The following is a 17,306-nucleotide window of genomic DNA, read 5'->3' as shown; positions in this document are numbered from 1 at the left end:
ATGCCCTTCTCCACTCAGCCCCTATCTCACACATTCTCACTTGTAAATCGGGTTTTCCCAATCTGAGAATAAGCCTAAAAGGGGGAACAGTGTGTGTGTTGCCAAACCAGTCAGGGCCGAAGGGATTGGGATGGTTCTGACAAGAGGAGAGAGGTGAGAAGCCGGTTGCAAATTATGGTCCCGCCCCCCCATCCTGCTTTATAGGTGTAGAGGTCCCTTATCCCGTAAGAGAAAACCTTTTGGGAATGGCACATGCAGAAAGAGAGGAGCGAAATCCATCCATCCATTTGTCCAAAAATAGCAGATCACGAATAAATATTTGCTTTCCTTTTTTATTGTATTGCCATCTGCCGGCCATTCCTTGAAACTACAGGCTGGGATTTAATCAGTGCCAGATTTATGTACAGTGGTACCCCGCTAGACGAATGCCTCGCTAGACGAAAAACTCGCTAGACGAAAGCATTCGTCTAGCGGGAGGCAGCCCCGCTAGACGAAAAAGTCTATGGGGCTGCCTCGCAAGACGAAAAAATTTCGTCTTTTTTTTTTTTCGTTTTGCGGAGCGCGGCTCCCATTGCCGCTCCGCAAGACGAAAACCCCGCTAGACGAAAATTTTCGCGGGACGAATTATTTTCGTCTAGCGGGGGCACCACTGTATAGGCTAAGTAGGCTGAAGCCTAGGGCCTCTAAATCTAGGGGGCCTCGCCAGCCCTCCCGCTCCCCAAGACTTCATGTGAGGGCAGGACAACTCGGGCCTCTAAATCTAGGGGGCCTCGCCAGCCTGCCCACTCTCCAGTGTCGCAGTCTCCCCTCTCCCAAAATTGTAAACCCAAGACTGCATGCAAGGGCAGGGGGCAACTCAGGCCCAGCAACTATTAGACTCAGGGCTACCCAGTGGGGCCCAATTTGAAGCAGTGGGGCGCAACTTTATTTTTTATTTTTTTGTAGGGCCCCAGTTCACACCCAAAGTCTGCAAAATCTTATAGATATAAATAAAATCCATCTAGATTGCCTTGGTGCAGGGGCCCTCTTGGGAGCGGCCCGCGGGGCCCAAGTTGGCTGAATTGCTCCAATTGCCTTAAGGTCAGCCCTGATGAGACTGTGTAGGGGTTGGACTGACAAGCCCTGCACCTTCTGGGTCCCTGATGTCACCATTCAGAGTACAGACTCAAGGACTTGTTATAGAAATAAAGGGGGACACGTATTGGAAATCAGTTTTGTCACCTCTTCCCCCCAAACCCTGAGACAATGAGCCCAGCCACCTTTTATTCACAGTCACATAAGCACTACACTACAGCATGGCCTGCACCTAATGTTGTTTTTGTACAATCTTGTTTGTCCTCTGTAACCAAAATTATATTATCAACGTATACAAGCAGAAAAGTTGTTTTCCTTCATTTGCAAGGAATCATACAAAACCAAGTGGCACTAATAAAGAAACATTCCAGTGTGGCAACAGAAAGCAAACTAAAAATGCTTTTGCAGTTGATCAAAACTATCCAGCAATATCAAGTTATAGGGAAACTGGTGCTATTAACAGTAATCCTTCTGGCTGGTTAATTGGTTTGGCAACTTCCAGGCACATGATGTGTGATGCTAATTATTTTCCCCAAGAGTTAAATTATAACTGATCAGAGGCAGCTACCGGAGAGCTATGAGATTCAGGTGAGGGTGAGGGTCAGATGACTTGTCAATCCCAGCAGGTATATAAGAGGACGACCCGGCCTGCCGCGGCCTGCCCAGGCCAAGCCCATCTCTTTCTATTCACGTACGTTGTCGCCCACAGAGTGCAACTATGCTCGAATTGTCAAAGAGGCATGTGCCATTCCCTCTGATGCAGTTCTGAGATTATATATATATATATATATATATATATATATATATATACACATACATACATACATATATATATCAGGGGTGGGTGGGTTTGCAAATGTGCCCATCAAGCTGTGTGTGGGAATTATCCCTCCATGTGTGGTGCTGTCAGGAGGGGGTCGTGCAAATGCTGCGCGTTGTGCAGAATGGAAATATTTAGGTGCGATGTTCTATCCACGGATGCAGCTTGCAGAGGGGAAATTCGAGAGGGTGAGGGAGCATGGGTCCGCTGTGGGGAGCGGAGCGCATTTCTTGCGCACGGGTGCCTGCCTGCAGAAGGGATTTGTGCTGCGGAGCTGTTGTGGAAAATGCCTATGTGGTTGTGTTGACAGGTGTGCAAAGGAGGGGTGCAGAAGCTAAAGGTATCTGTCTATATGGCCTTTCCAAAGGCCAGGTTGTGCAGTCAGCTGGGGCCTGTAAAAAGCCAGGCCGGGAGCCACCTTAAGTTGAGGCTGCATAGGCCTTGTGGTGCATCTAATTCAGATTCTATTCAGTTGAACCTCTGGTTACAAAGTTGACATTTTTTTTAGCAATGCCCCCCTAGTGAGCCTTCTTTTGTTCACTTCTTTTTATTTCGAGGCAGTGCACACCTGTGTTTGTGGAACTGCAAACCTTTCCAGTCATGTGTTACTCCAGTCAAATCCCACATTTGAATGTGGAGAAAGATGATGGTGTGTAGCCTGGTGTAAATTAATTTGTAGCCTGGGGGGATTACCACGGCGTGGACTGTCCCTGAGAACCGTAGACTGTCCCCGGGACAGGTGAGGGTGCTGATCCCTTACAGTATTTTCAAATCCGAAACTTGACAGCTATGGATCGGGTGAGGAGGGATGAGAGTTTTAAAATGCAAATGATACATACACACATATTTTAAATGCGTTGTTGTGAAATACTGGTAAGTGTAAGTGTAAGAGGTGATTGCAGAAGTTAGCTAACTTCGAAGGAGCTACGGAATTCGTTAGCTCCAGGGAGGGGAAAGGGGAGGGCCTTTCTCCCGGCCCCGCCTCGATGCTGCGGGAGGAAAATGCTGAACGTGCTTCGCGCGAACGTTTTCGGGCCTCGGCGGTTGCCGTACCTACAGAGGCTGACCAAACCCAGGAGAAGAATACAGATTAAAAAGAGAGTGAGAGAAGACACTCCCCATTCCAGCCCTCACTTTCGGGTTCCTTTTGAAAGCCACCCGTGTGAGGAGCATAATGCGAAAACAGCGACATCGCCAAAAGGCTTTTTCTATTTCGATGTGTAACCCCAGGGAAGCCACTCTACCCAGAGCTCTCTATCGTGGAAGCCGGAAGTGTTTCTATGGTAACACTGAAGTTGTGACAGCCCGATTGAGAGAAAGTGGAGGATTCCCCCGGAAGTAGTGGCGGTTGCTGCGTCAAAAGGGCGGGGCTTCTGCTCAGTGTCAAAGGTCAGTAAATATTGGTGACGTCAGACGGCCAAGATGGCGGAAGGGTGAGCGTAGCTGGTATCGCTGGGAGTGGTGCCTTTGCGACTGGGGGGGGGGGACCTGGGGGCGAATGAGGAGGAGGAGCGGGATGTTGTGCCAGAGCTTCGTCTCGGGACCCCTGGACTAATTAGGCAGGAAAGAGTACCGCTAGTAATGCATAGTGCGTTCCTTTGGTCCTGAGTTAGTGTTGTTAGCCCCTCCCCCTCCCTCTTGAGTCTGGGCACTCTTGTTTTGTACCGGTAGAGGCAGCCCTGGCGGTGGTTGCGAAGCCAGAAGATGAGGTGTGGGTTTTTCAGGGGAACAGGTTGCGGAGGAGAAAGGTAGGATTGTACTGTATAGTATTGGGGGGGGGGGTGGTGGCCAGTTTAGGATTGCTTGGGGGTAGGGCAGCGTTGGCTGTTTTGGGAAGAGATATAGGAATTTGGGGCTAATAGTGCGGTGAGGCCTCAAAATTGTCAAAGTGGGCATATCTGAGAACAACGGGAAAAGAGGGTCCTGAAAAACATCTGCTTTGTTACAGCACTTCAAATGATGTGTTTGGATGTGTGGAACTTGGGTTCAGACTCTCTGGCAGCCTTGGGTAAGCCACTGTGTTGCAGTCTGACCCATTTTGTAGGTTTGTTGTTAATATATGAAATTATTCATCACTGGCTCCTTTCTTGCCATGTGCATCTGTTGAGGAGCCTTGTAAGGTAGTACCTTAGTGTGACAGATGGTGGGGGCATGCAGATTGAAGTGCAATTGATTGCTATGCAGGGGTTTAATGGTTTGAAGAAGGCTTTGAATCAAAGGTTCCTTGGCCCAGCCCTGCTCCTAGACCACTTGTATGGTCATTTATATACAGAATTCCAAAGTAGCACTAGAATATGATTGTGGTTATAGTGTGTTCCATGATTATGTATTAATTATGGCAAACTAGAAAAACTGTGTGTGGGAGGAGGGAACCAGTAAATCCACATTCTTTCACTACTCCCCAAACTAAATTATATGATTTAAACAGGTGGCACAGGAGCCTCTAATTCACTTGTATGTCTTTGAGGCTGTGTGCTGTAAAAGCTGAGTACTTATTTTGTTCGTACCCTTCTTTTTCATAGATTTCTATGTAGGATGCTTGAGTTTGTATTACATTTTTTGCATCGTTCACATCATGTTGTAGGAGTTCAATAATATTCCCTTAAACTTAAATAAGTATTTAAAGACCTGCTAAGTTGTTAAAGTGCTTTCTATCTTGGTTGCAATTGGTTATTTTGGGAGGTAATGTTGAGAAGGGGCAAAAGAGAGAGAAGGAAGGAGGTAATGTGTAACAATTCATGAGAAGTTGTGTTGTGAAGGAACAAACTCAGTTGGTCTCTAAGGTGCTACTAGAAAGAATTTTCAATTCATGAGAAAAACAGGAGCCTTGGTCTGCTTGAAAGTGTAGCACAAGTTTTGAAATCTTGGAATCTTGTGCCTAAGAATTTAAATTATTCTACTTGTGGCAGGAGGAGGCCAAGCCAAGGACACAAGTGTAGTACAGTAATGATTTTAAGGTATTTCTGCATTGGCTCTTGAAAGGGAAGGTCCTGAATTGGAGTTGGAAAAAGATTCTGTTAACATTTCATAGAAACAAAGGCTGCTGTTGTAGGATTTGCTGCAGTAGCTGACTGTTCTACATTCCTTGTCTTGAGTTTATTATGTAAAATTCCCAATTTCAGCTTCATATGTTTGTCCTGTAATAGGGAAGATGGAGGCTGGTGGAGGAGCTGGCTACAGCAAAGCCTTCAGACAGTCAAAGATAAGGTAGGTGGGTTTGCTTTTTATCCACTGGTAAACTAGAGAGAGAGGCTGTCAAAAAGACATAGCTCAAACTCTGATATTTGGCCATGCTGCCTGAGGCTGGTGGGAGTCCATCATGGTCTAGAGGGCATCAAGTTGGCTACCTCTGAATTAATGACTGATGACTCCCTTTGTAAGAAAAACCTCTTGCTTATTATACTACTGAGTATTAGGTGCCATGGAAAGGCCATGATCTTTGTGCCCCTGCTTATGAGCCTGTCTCAGGCACCTGCTTGCCAGCTGTTGGAAATGAAATACTGAACTAGTCCTGCCTTCCCCAACCTGGTATTATCCAACTGTTTTGGACTACAGCTCTCATCAGTCCCACACAGCATGGCTGTAGGATCTTGAGGCTGATGGGAGTTGTTAGTTAAAAGCAGCTGGAGGACCCCAGGTTGGGGAAGGCTAAACTACATGGACCCACCTTGGTCTGATCTGCCAGGGTAATACTTTGGTTCATTGGAGTAGCATTCACACCTCACAGTCACGTTTCATGTATCTGTTATTGGAATTAAAAATGCTTGTTTTGGGATCAGTTGTGAATATGCTCCTGAAGCCACCTGAGGTGATTGGAACAAGAGCTGTCAGGTGCTTATTGTTTTGGATGTATGAATGCTGTTTTCTCCTTGTGATGGCCACACTCTTAGATTGATAAACACTTGGTGTTATTTGATTGTTAACCCCCAACCCAGGCTAACTACCACACTCATTGGAAATTCAGCCACAGTGTACCCAACAATAAGTATATTCTCCTCTCACTCTGTTGCAGTCCACAGAGGCCTTGGAGTTCATGAAACGTGACCTGACCGAGTTCACGCAAGTGGTCCAGCATGACACAGCCTGCACCATTGCTGCCACTGCCAGTGTGGTCAAGGAGAAGCTGGCTGTGAGTGGGCATCAAAAACAGAAATGGAGGGAGAGGCAGGGGCAGGAATGCATGTCATTGGGAAGGGCTGGCAGGTTTTCATTTGTGTTTGCCATTTCCCTCTCCCCACAACTTTTTTTCATTATTCTCTTTGTTGATTTGGTGTATCAAGCCCATGGCAATGCTAGGCTTTGTGAGATACTGTCCACTCTGGTTCCTCTGCCTTAAATTAGTTTTCATTGTGAATTTCTTTGTTTTTGTGAAGACGGAAAGTTCCTCGGGTGCGACAGAGAAAGTGAGAAAAGGGCTCTCCAACTTCCTGGGCGTTATCTCCGACACATTTGCACCTTCACCAGATATGACCATTGACTGTGACGTCATAACCCTGATGGCGACCCCTTCTGGAACAACAGAGTTATACGACAGTGCCAAGGTACCTCCAGCCTCTACCCCCCAAAAGAGGCCTCTGTCCCCGCCATTAATGTCTTGTGCTCATATACTTCTCCCTGTCTGTCCTCTTCCAGGCTCGGTTGTACAGCCTTCAGTCTGACCCAGCCACCTATTGCAATGAACCTGATGGTAAGTTGGGGGCTGATTTGGACTGAAAAACCCCACAGTCAGGGAAATGTTTGGGTGAACTATCTATCTGGAGGGTGACAGAAGTCCACAACATGCTGTTTGCTTTCATAAAGCAAAACCTGATGGGATGGCCCAAATTTTGAAATGCAGGCCTTGCTAAAAGAAAAAGTAACTTCTAGGTTTGGGGGCTGCAGTCAAAAGGTCTGAAGAAAGTAGGGTGACAGGTTGGGGATTGGTGCATGATGCAGTGGATGCGTTATGCTTCATCATGGGAGGCTATTCTCAGAATTCCTGCTCAGCCGCGGGTGGCCTCTGGCAAGTTAGACTTTTTGCAAATAATGAGGAAGGGTTTTGCAAGGCACCTGCTTCTCATGAAAGCCAAGTTGCACCTGCCCCTCCCCTCTCCTGCTGCTTTCCCCCACCCTCTGCCACTCCCCCTATCCTCACAGTGTTCTCTGCCAGACTGGCAAGGGTGAAGCTACCCTGCCACCTTCTTGGCTTGGAGAGGCAACCAGGATAGTTTTGCACTCTACTTTCCAGCCATTAGTGGCTGCTCACACATGCTGGTCTTTTAAGGTCAGAAGAGTCCATTCTGGAAGGCTGAGATCCTGCCTGGAATATAGGCATGTGGGCAGAAACCATAGAAACTTGAGCCTAAGAACAGTGTAATGCAGGGATGTAGATGCTTTTTTGGCTAGCTGACCCATATCCTTATCTCCCCAGCCCTGGAGGGCCAACTTGAACCCCCTAGCTGGACAAGATTGGCCCACAGGCCAGAGGTTTCACATCCATGGCATAGCCTGACCTCTGCTGTCTGCAGAGTGTCTTAAGAAAGGGCAGGAACTGTAAACAAATGTGTGGGAAGTTTCCTGGTGGATGCCTGCCTACCAAACCTGCTTTGGGGATGCCAGCTTGGAGTGTTAAACCTACATACAGGTGGAGGGTGGGGAGGCATTTTGTGAAATGAGTTGAGTCTATGTATTGTTGTTGTTTCATTTGTTCCTTGTCTTAGCCAAAAAATCTCAAGATGATTAACAATAAAGGATACAATACAAATTCCAAAATTATATAGGAGATTCAAAGCACTGAAAGTGATCATACTTAATAATTTAAGATATAGAAGATTTAGTTGGTAGCCATCACTGCCTCTTGGAGCGAATTTTATATATGCTTTTTGGAAAAGTACTTTTGTTTGTCCTGAATCTTCTAACATTCGGCTTCATCGAAGGTCCTTGAGTTCTAGTGTTAGGAGAGAGGGACAAAAACCTTTCTCTGTCCACTTTCTGCGCACCACACATAATTTTATTATTTATTAGATTTGTGTACTGCCCTTCCTCTGAAGGTCACAGGGCAGTTCATAACACGATACAAAATGAAAACGCAAAATGCATAATACAACAAACACATTTAAAAAGTCATAGAATGTTTATCAGCCAAATGCCTAGTTGAAGAGAAACATTTTCACCTGGCACCTAAAGGTAGTGTAATGAAGGTGCCAGGCAAGCCTCCTTGGGGAGGGCATTCCAGAAACAGGGAGCCATTACAGTAAGGCCCATGCTCGTGTTGCCACCTTCCAGATTTCTTTAACTATACTTTCCACCAGTCTTCCTGGGAAAGATGTTAAGCTAACCAGACTGCAATTTTCCAGGATCCCCCTTGGATCCCTTTTCAAAAATTGGTGTTACATTGGTCACTTTCCAGTCCTCAGGTATGGAAGCTGATTGTACCACTTCCGCTGTGATATGGTGGTATTTCTTCCATCCTCTGCAGGACCCTCTCAGCTCTTTGAGGCCTGGCTATTGCACTTCAACCTAGAGGAGAAGAAAGGGGAGATCTCGGAGCTGCTGGTGAACAGCCCTTCCATCCGCTCTCTCTACTCCAAGATGGTAAGGTGCTGCAGTGTGGCTTAGTCCCTTGATCTTCTGGGTCTTGTTTTCAAACAGTTGCTCTAGAAGTTAGTTGCTCACATTTATCTGTGGGGTGGTGGTGGTCTCTATTCTGAAGGAAGAGGCAGGGCTCCAGAACGTGTCCATTGCAATCCCTGTGTAATGTTTTTGAATGCAGGAAATTCGGTTCCTAACAGAAGATTCTAGGGAGCAGCAGTGTCTTAAATCTAGGGGTTTCTTCTTTTACCTCTTACAGAGGTAATCTCTCTACCCATAATTCCCTACACACATTCAGCCATGCAGCAGGATACTGTCTGTCTTATTAGAGTCCCCCCAGTGTGGAGGAATCTCTGTATATGCATGCAGGGCCTGTCCCACACTTGATGTTGATGGGGCTATGGAGTGCAACCCTACAACTGCCTTGCTCTCCTGGGTGAACCTATGAGGGGTTTGTGTGTACTCCCCTAATGTGATTCTGGTTTAAGACAACTGTATCCACTGCATCCCTGTTTACCCTTCTGTTTCCTTCTATTGACATCAGGTGCCAGTGGCTGTGTCCCATTCTGAATTCTGGCAACGCTACTTCTACAAAGTCCATCAGCTGGAGCAGGTGAGTTTGTAGAGGTTATCTCTGGGAGCAACTGAGACAGAGGCAGTTTTGCTCCATTGCAGGATGCAGTAAGGGGCAACACAAGGGTGTTTGAAGGAGGGTGCAACAGTGTCTTTCCAGGACAGTCTTCTAAGTCACATTTCCAGAGAGAGGCTCTAAGTTCAGGGAAAGATGCTTATAGGCCTTTCTTATGTGTACCTGTGGGCACACAGAGTGGCTCCTACCTCATCCCTTAATGCAGCTTGCTTGCCAAGCCCTTCCTGTCTTTTTTCCTGAAGCAGACAGTGTGTCACTTAGCATTCAGTAGCACTGTGGAACAGCAGAACCCTTGGAAATGTCCTATGCTTGTAGAATTCTTTGAGATTCTGGCCTACTCAGTTGGGTGGGTGGGAAGCGGCAGGAGAGTGCTGCTGCTTCAGACTACAGGAATCATGCTCTTATGAAGAGACTGGAGCAGTTGGAAGAATCAAGCATGCAAGTGGTAAGGCGGCATATGTGGTCACATTTCAAATGACTTGGAAGTCTAGATGCAAAGTGCAGCTTGAACTAAGGAGAAGTGGAAGGAGTGGCTGTTTTATATGGTGAGGGATTGTTTGTTAGCAGGAAACTCTTTGCTTTTGCCAAGACATTTTAAAGTCAAGCCTTTATTAGCCCAAGTCTTGTCAGCCTGCCAGAATCATGCGCAATGAACACCAACTGGTAAACCCGCAGATGAGGTTTTACACTCAGGCCTATGGCGTTCCTGTTGATCTGTTCTGATGCTCAGGTGAGGACTTTCCATAGTACCTTCCAGGGGATTGAGGGCTTGCCTTGAGGCCTGGCCCCAGAAGCTTCTGCCCTACTCTTGGGCATGTCCCTTTGGCTTAGCTCTATAAGTATTTCCTTTCTTCCCCTTGCTTGCCACCTTCCTTCCCATGTGCAGCTGTCAGAAATCTTTTCTCACCCGGGAGTATGAGCTCTTGAACTCTGCCTGCAGGGGTAGTCTTGTGCCCTCTCCCTGGTCAGCAGGTGAGCAACTTCTGACAGCCATCTGAATTCCTTTCTGTCCCAGGAGGAGGTCCGGAGAGAGGTTTTGAAGCAGCGAGCAGAACAAAGTGTTCACTCAGAGGAGCCAGGCTGGGAAGAGGAAGAAGGTTAGTGAACAGCAATTGCTTCCCAGCTGGGCAAGATGCCTGGAGGGGTCTTCTGGCCCTTTTGTTTGTAGTTTCCTGCTCTTTATGCACAATTTATTTCTTGAAAAGATGCCTACTGCATCTTTCCACTAATAGCTTTTGGGGCAACTTCCATGCCAAATTAAAACCATGCAAGGATAAAATACAAAATAAAACTCAGATCAACATCAGAAGAGCATCTGCCCTGAGAACAAATACAGTGACTAAACCACTCATGCTTTTTATCTCCAGAAATTGGGACAATAGAGAAGAATTCACTTGGTGCCTAAAAGAATAGTAAAGGGGGAGCTTAGGCATATACCTATGGGAAGGGCCTTCCATCATTTTGGTGCGATAGTAGAAAAGGTCTTGTCTTTGGTAGCCACCTGTCTAACCCCTGAAGGTGGAGTTAATTGAAGCAAAGCCTCAGCTGATGAATTCAGGACATGAGCAGATCTATTTGACAGGTGACAGTTCTTCAGGTAACCAGTTCCCAGGTCATTCAAGCCTCCACATAGGTGAGAACCAGCATTTTGAAATCTTCTTGGAGACATATTTGGAGTTGGTGTGTCTTCATTAGGCCGAAAGTTGCAATATTGGCTGCCTCCTTAGCAGCTGGGCTTGTTTTGGCTATTTAAACATGTTTGCTCCTTTCCTGATGGAGTCTGCAAACATGCTCTAGCTCCCTAAAGTTTTGTTCTGGGTTGCAGTGCAAGAGTGGGTTTTTCTAGGCAAGTTGCCCATCCTCCTGTAGCTGTTTCTGTTTGGGGATTCCCAGGTTAGTCTGCCTTGATGGTTAACGTAGCCCTATTGGTGTACAGAGTAACATAAGCTACACACACATATATAAAGATGGGGCCCTCACCTGAAGTTCCACTAATGAATGCAGATGAAGTTTTTGCTTGTCTTATTGCACACAAAAAATCTTAGGAGCTGTTTTGCTTAGCAGTGTTAGAATTTTTGGACGTTTTTAAAGCTTGGGAGAAAGGGAGAAAAAATCGCAGGCATCCTGGCAGGGGGGAATTAAATGGCTTATTGCTTGGTAGTGCCCTCATTGCTAAGAAATAACACGCCAGGAAGTACAAAAGAGAAGGGCAGAGGAGAGAAACCTGTTTGTAGAGAAACTTCTGGCATTAATAGTATTCAGAAGACTGTTAGGAAAACTTCCTGATCAGTCTTTCCCTTACCAAGTCAGAGGGAAAAGCAATAATTTCCCCCTGCTTGTTTCCCCCGTCTCATTTTCCCCTGCTTATGAATGTCATCAGTGACACATTCACCTACCCGTTTTGCCTCACTCTCTCCACCTCTTCTACCACAGAGGAATTCCTTGGGTCATCCTCCTCCCAATCTTATGCCTGCTCACAATCTCCCCAAGAGGTGAAGCCAGCTTCCCCCACCTCTGCAGCAGTGCTCACTCCAACCTTGGAGGCATCGGTGGAAAGCTGGGCTATGCTGAGCACTGCCCCGGCAGAGGTGACTCCATCTGAAAGCAGCGAAAGCATCTCTTTGGTGACTCAGGTTGCAAACCCTGCTGCTGCTGCTGCTTCACCTGCTGTGCCCTTACAGACTGGAGCTCAGCTCTCTGGGGCAGGGGACATCTCTCAGAGGCTGCAGGAAGCTACCGCAGAGGAGCAGACCTCATTTGCAAAGCCAGCAGAGCCTGCACATCCTTCCCCAGCTGCTCCAGAGGCGAAGCCGTCCCCAGAGCAGCCCAAGGAGCAAGCGGAGGCCAAGCCAGTGAGCAGGACAGAGACTCTGCGAGAAGACGGGCCAATGGATCTGCGACTCTTTGAACTCAACTCCGACAGTGGGAAATCCACTCCCTCGAACAATGGGAAGAAAGGTGGGTAGCCTGGACAGGGCTCAGTCCAAACCCCAGCCCTCTGTAAATGTGCATTAGCGTGTGGAAAGTTAACCTGTTTGCAAGCCCCTCTTAACCCTTGACAGCTCTGGAACAATACCCATTTCCATGCTGGTGTGGTCTGGCTACAAAGGTGTGGATGCTTCACAGCCTTGAGTGCATTTGTTGTTGTTTAGTGACTTACTTTCTGCTGTGGCATTTGTGGTACATCAAAAGCCTTGAGCAGGGGACGTCTCTGTTGTTCTTTCTATTAATTTCAGGCTCCAGCACAGATATTAGTGAGGACTGGGAAAAGGACTTTGACCTGGACATGACTGAAGAAGAGGTGCAGTTGGCCCTCTCCAAGATGGACGTCTCTGGGGAGGTGAGTCCTTGCAGGCAGCCAGGTCCAGAAGACCGTCCCTGGCGTTCTTGGGATGGTGGCAGAACATATTACAAAGGCCTTTTGAAAAAAAGGCTGCTGTTCGGTCACTGGCTTACTCCCAGGAAAGGGTTGCAGCTTTAAGAGGGCTTTCAGAAGAGACAATGAGGACCTTATTTTTCTTTATTTTGTTGCTGACACCTTTGTGATACCGTGACACTAAAGTGTACATGACTTGTGTTGGACACAGGCGTGTCCTTGTGCTCCAGAAAAAATGCCATGCCTGCTCTTTTGCAGAAGGGGAGCAGCCAGGCACTGAAGAGGAGGAAGAGGAAGACTATCTTAATGCTTTAGTTCTCTCTCTGGCAAGACTGCTGACTGGGATCCAGTCACTTGTATCTTCAAGACCACATCTATGTTAGCTGAATTTGGGGAAACCACTTGAAGCATCTGTTGGGTTGAGCTATTTCAATCGCATTTGTTTGATTTCCTCATTGCCAACAGCTGAAAGTCTGTAAAATTTTGGTAATAAACCTGATTTGCAATGGGGGTTGAATAATTTTGATTGCAACTGGCTTCTGGTCTCAGGTTTTAATAATGATTCAGCAACACATAGACTGGATTGCTTGGTTGGTTCTTTGCAAGGCAAAGGATCAATCAACTTAGAATGCTTTAATTTGCTGGCAGCTCTCGGTCTAATCCTGTGCACAATCATTGTGTGACCTCGGTCAGTGCTTGCTCTTTGTCCCTTTGTAACATCCTACCTTAAAACACCTTTCTTCTTCTTGTGCTCCCTCCCTCTCCTACTGCAGATAGAAGATGAAGAATGGGAAGACTGGGAATAATGTGGGGTCGTCACTTCCGTGGTGCATCTTGGTATCTTCCCCCACCCCCTTCCCCCCTCCGCACCATCCAATGTGAATTAAACCACAGAGCAACCGGTTCCTTTTTCCTGTGTAAATGTGTTCCGGGCTGCCTGCATCTCATCTCTGCTGAAATCCTGTTGGGGACCTTGGACCATAACCCACATTTGGATTCTGGTGGTGGCTGGTATCATGTGGGGCTGCCGAAGAGCCTCAGCAGAGGGAGTGGGGCACAGGGATAGGTGTATCTTCCCAGTAGGTCCTCTGGACTATTGCTTCTCTCAGAGCTGTCTCGGTGTGGATTTATTTTCCTTTGGGGGGGGCACGGTTTGAGGTGGGTGTCAGTTGATGGTGGTTTGGGGTGGGTGTGAGGTGAGTGACTGGGCTCTAGAAGATAATTAGGATTATTATGCCTGTTCTTCACTAGGCTGGCCACTTCCTAGCTGTGCCTCCTTCTGTGTGTTTTCATGAAACCCAATAAGCTTTTAGAGAAGGAGAAGACAACCCCTCTAGCATGGTGTCTGATTGCTCTTACCCATTTCCCTTAGCATCTTGCACTGCCTGATAGGAAGCCAGGACATTGAAAAGCTGGGAGAATCCTCCTCTCATCCTTACCTATCCCTCCTGAACTGCTCCTCTGCTTTTCTGGGACTTGAGGCACTTTTCAAAAAATAAAAATGAAATCTTAAGCCGAATCCTTGCTTAGCAGTGCGTGACACTAGCGGGAGCATCTGCTGCACAAGCTCCCCTGAATTGAACACAAGTGGAAGGAGATGTTCCTGCTGGGTTGTGCTGCTGAGACCTTCTTTGAAAAGGGCTGGGTGTGAGTTTCTGTGAAGCTGCTGAATGGCGCAAGTGCAGCTCCTCTGCTGGTGGCCTTGCTATTAGGCATCCATGAGAAGCACTGACAGTCAGTGTTGAAGGACCAGCATTTGCCAAAGCCTCGTGCCCCTCTTTCCCGCCCCCACTTGGGCTGATGCATTTGTCAATCTCTGTCTATGGCAGCCTTTGCCAACCTAGTGAAGGCTAGTATGTAGCAAGCCTCTGGAAAAACCCCATCCCCGGGGAGAGGTGTCTCGTGCTCCCCAACCTTGCCAAGAGCTACAACTGCCTACAAGGCTGTGTTCCTTCCTTGCCCGCATCCCTCTGACCTTCTCTAGGCATATCTGTTTCCTTTTGGTGCGATTCCCCCCTTCTCCTGATATGCTCCTTGCCACAACATAGTTGAGTCGAAAACGTCTGTAACTACTTGAGCATCTCTGACCTCAGAACTGATTAGCTCTATTCATGCTTTTCTAAAATGGGTCCAAAATGGAAATCGGCTTCTTCTCCATTAGGAAGCTCTCCTGCACAAACTCCGTTGAAGCAAATGGGAGTTGTGCTGATGTTCAGCATCTCCCTGATTCATACAGCTGTGACAGAAAATGTGCTTATGTTCCTCCCCAATGATGCAATATACCTGGGGGGGTTTTCTGACTCAGGCTGGTTTCATACCAGAGCCCCTGTGGTTGAGCCTTCAGAAGCATCTGATACTTGTTTAAGCCATCCAGAGGCAGCTCCCTTCCAGCCTTCTCACAGTGCTTCTGCTCATTCATTCATCTTCTCAACAGTGCCTGGCTTCTTGAGAGTACCAGACAGGAATAAGAAAGTTCCTGCTACTTATTTCTCTTTCCTGCTCCAATTGGAAGCCAAACACTGCCAAAAAGAGAGTAAGCAAGTGAGGACGCAGCAGTGCCGTGCGAGAGCTGGAAGGAGGCGCTCCATGGGTCGCTTAGTAGCTGTCAGAATTTATAGCTGCTACAGTCACCTCTCCTAGAGGCTTCTGATGGTGTGGAGACATGTTTGCAGGCTCCTGTAAATGAACCCCCATTTGGGGGAAACTAGCAACAGAGTCGGCCCTAAAAGCAGATTAAGGAGAGTGAAGCACCCAAGTTTCTTGGTTGCTTTGTGCACAGTATTTCTTGTTGTGTTCGTCCGCATGAGCTGTTGCTTCTGAAATGGGGATCAGTGGTGGAGCACATACGTTCATGCTGCATCCCTGCCATCTCCCTTTAGAAGGATCATTAGCAGCAGGAGGTGGGTTTGACTTTCTGCCCGAGTTGCTGGTATAAGGCCATTTCTATTTCTAATGAATGTTCCCTGCATTTGCAGGTACGAGCTCCACCACAGTCTTGAGGAGGCTGCTTTTGGATGTGTCTTAATCATATGAGGGTTTGGCTAAGCCACGGACACGGGTAGTTTAGAAAATGACCTATATTCTATGTCCCCTTGAAGACTGGATCTCATTGAGTTTAGCAGAGCATAGGGGGTGCCAGGAATCAGTGGTGTTACATCTGTCTAGAGGAACCCAAATCAAAGTGTCTGAGAAGGATGATGGTTGTCAAGGGACATCTGTGGCTCTTGGATCAGCTTGCTTTTTTAGATGTGTCTGTGTGATGATTTGGCAAAGCATGGTACTGTAGTATAGAGCCAGATTCTGTTTCAAGGAGGTAGCCTGCCAAGGGGACGAGGCTCATTCCCAGTTGGGGTTGGGGAAAAGCATTGAGGCTCTGATTTCATCATAACTCTCCATAGTTCATTTTCTTCTCTCTTTTTTTTCTCTTGGTTGTGCAATATTCTCTCATTTTTAAATTATACTGCAACTCCCTGGACTGTTTTCTAGCTGGGGTGAAGAAGTGACTCTAACAGCTGTTTAGTTTTGTAATGATGACTTTCTCCTGAACCTTTTACAGACTTGCCGTTAACAGCAATTAAAAGAGTTCTACAGAAATGGCCTGGTGATATTGGTTTCTTGACTCCATCCCCCCCCCCCCTGCACCACCAACCCTGTTGTGCAAGTACCGGTAGGTGTAGCAGCCATAGTTTAGGAAGTGTGGTTTTTTTTTTTTCAAATTCAGTTCAGATTCAAAGTCTTAGGAAGAACTTTGTGACACTGATAAGTGTTTGACAGTGGAATCGACAACTTCGGAAGGTGGTGGTTTTTCAACCAAGGTTGGCTGCCCACCTGCCAGAGCCATTCTATGATTCTCTTCCTTTCAGATATGCCAAATAACACACTGCTGTCTTAGAGGGGATGAGCAACAAGACAGGCTGCATTGCCAGAATAGGGGTTACAACTAGCCGCTATCCTCTTGGAAGATATAGTGGGATGGGAGGGTGAAGGAGCTGTACCCTCTAGTCTGAAGGGCAAGGTATTTAGGGGTGGCTGAAGAGGAGAATGTGGGAGTGGCAGTGGGATTCCCCCCCCCCACTCTAGGTCCACCATGAGAAAAATAAAAGCAGCTGCTTCCTTCAGCTTCTGTTTGGAAAGTTCCTTCTTTGGGGCCTTCATGAGAAGGGAGAAAGAGCGCTCTTGGGAGCAAGTAAATCCCTGCTTGGCCTTTGGCTGCAAGGGCTCTAGGGTGTCCTTCCTACCCTATCAGTTGTCTCATTTTGCTCTTTCCCCACGCATAGCCAAAGAGCTATGGAAGGACGGGCTGTCACTCAGCAGACCCTGTGCTCAACATGCCTGACGCCTCCAGTTAAAATGCTCTTGAGGTACCAGCCTGGGATAAACCTCCCTGTCAGAGCAGACCAGCCTTTGCCAACCTGCTGCCCTATATTTGTTTAGTCTAAAACATCTTCACAGCACCAGGTTGGTGTAGGCTGGAGCTGAAAATGCTGAACTAGATGGATTGATGGGTCAGTACAAGACAGCTTCTTAGGGTTTTATATTTGACATGGGGGAATATTTTTTGCAAAGTAGCAAGTACTCCTGTGGGATGCCCACTGAAACTGTGCCTTTAAGAGGCAGCTGGGGAGGAGCCAATCACCCTCCTTAAGAGTCATCACACATGCCCTTGGTCTGTATTGGAATGCTTCTTAGAGGCAGCTTTGGATGGCAGAGAGAGAGAGGCTGGCAAGGGAAGACAAGCCTCTCTGCTCTTGTTCATATATCTCCAGAGGCCGGGGCCACTTCAAATTTGCCCAGTGAGGGGGAAGTGTGCAAAGAAT

The 17,306-nt window shown here is 47.2% G+C and overlaps 1 protein-coding gene across 8 annotated transcripts; it reads left to right on the top strand.

Moving 5' to 3' along the window:
• Nucleotides 1–3,267: 3,267 nt before the first annotated feature.
• Nucleotides 3,268–16,083, top strand: BSDC1 (BSD domain containing 1). Of its 8 annotated transcripts, none has more exons than XM_033157536.1 (11): nt 3,268–3,327; nt 5,041–5,101; nt 5,907–6,023; nt 6,268–6,435; nt 6,527–6,581; nt 8,352–8,467; nt 9,009–9,077; nt 10,129–10,210; nt 11,547–12,071; nt 12,350–12,453; nt 13,263–16,083. In XM_033157536.1, the coding sequence occupies exons 1-11, from the start codon at nt 3,317–3,319 to the stop codon at nt 13,293–13,295; spliced, it is 1,341 nt and encodes a 446-aa protein (XP_033013427.1). In that variant the 5' UTR covers nt 3,268–3,316; the 3' UTR covers nt 13,296–16,083. The 8 variants fall into 8 exon arrangements, with proteins under 8 accessions (XP_033013427.1, XP_033013430.1, XP_033013426.1 ...); XM_033157535.1 differs by having other exon boundaries at nt 3,303–3,327; nt 5,017–5,101; XM_033157534.1 differs by lacking the exon at nt 3,268–3,327 and adding an exon at nt 3,549–3,642.
• Nucleotides 16,084–17,306: the final 1,223 nt, after the last annotated feature.

This window comes from Lacerta agilis, chromosome 8 (assembly GCF_009819535.1).
Source record: "Lacerta agilis isolate rLacAgi1 chromosome 8, rLacAgi1.pri, whole genome shotgun sequence".
In the NCBI taxonomy this organism is placed as follows: domain Eukaryota; kingdom Metazoa; phylum Chordata; class Lepidosauria; order Squamata; family Lacertidae; genus Lacerta; species Lacerta agilis.
The sequence above is the reverse complement of the archived record's forward strand: the minus strand, read 5'-3'. Positions and strand labels throughout refer to the sequence as shown.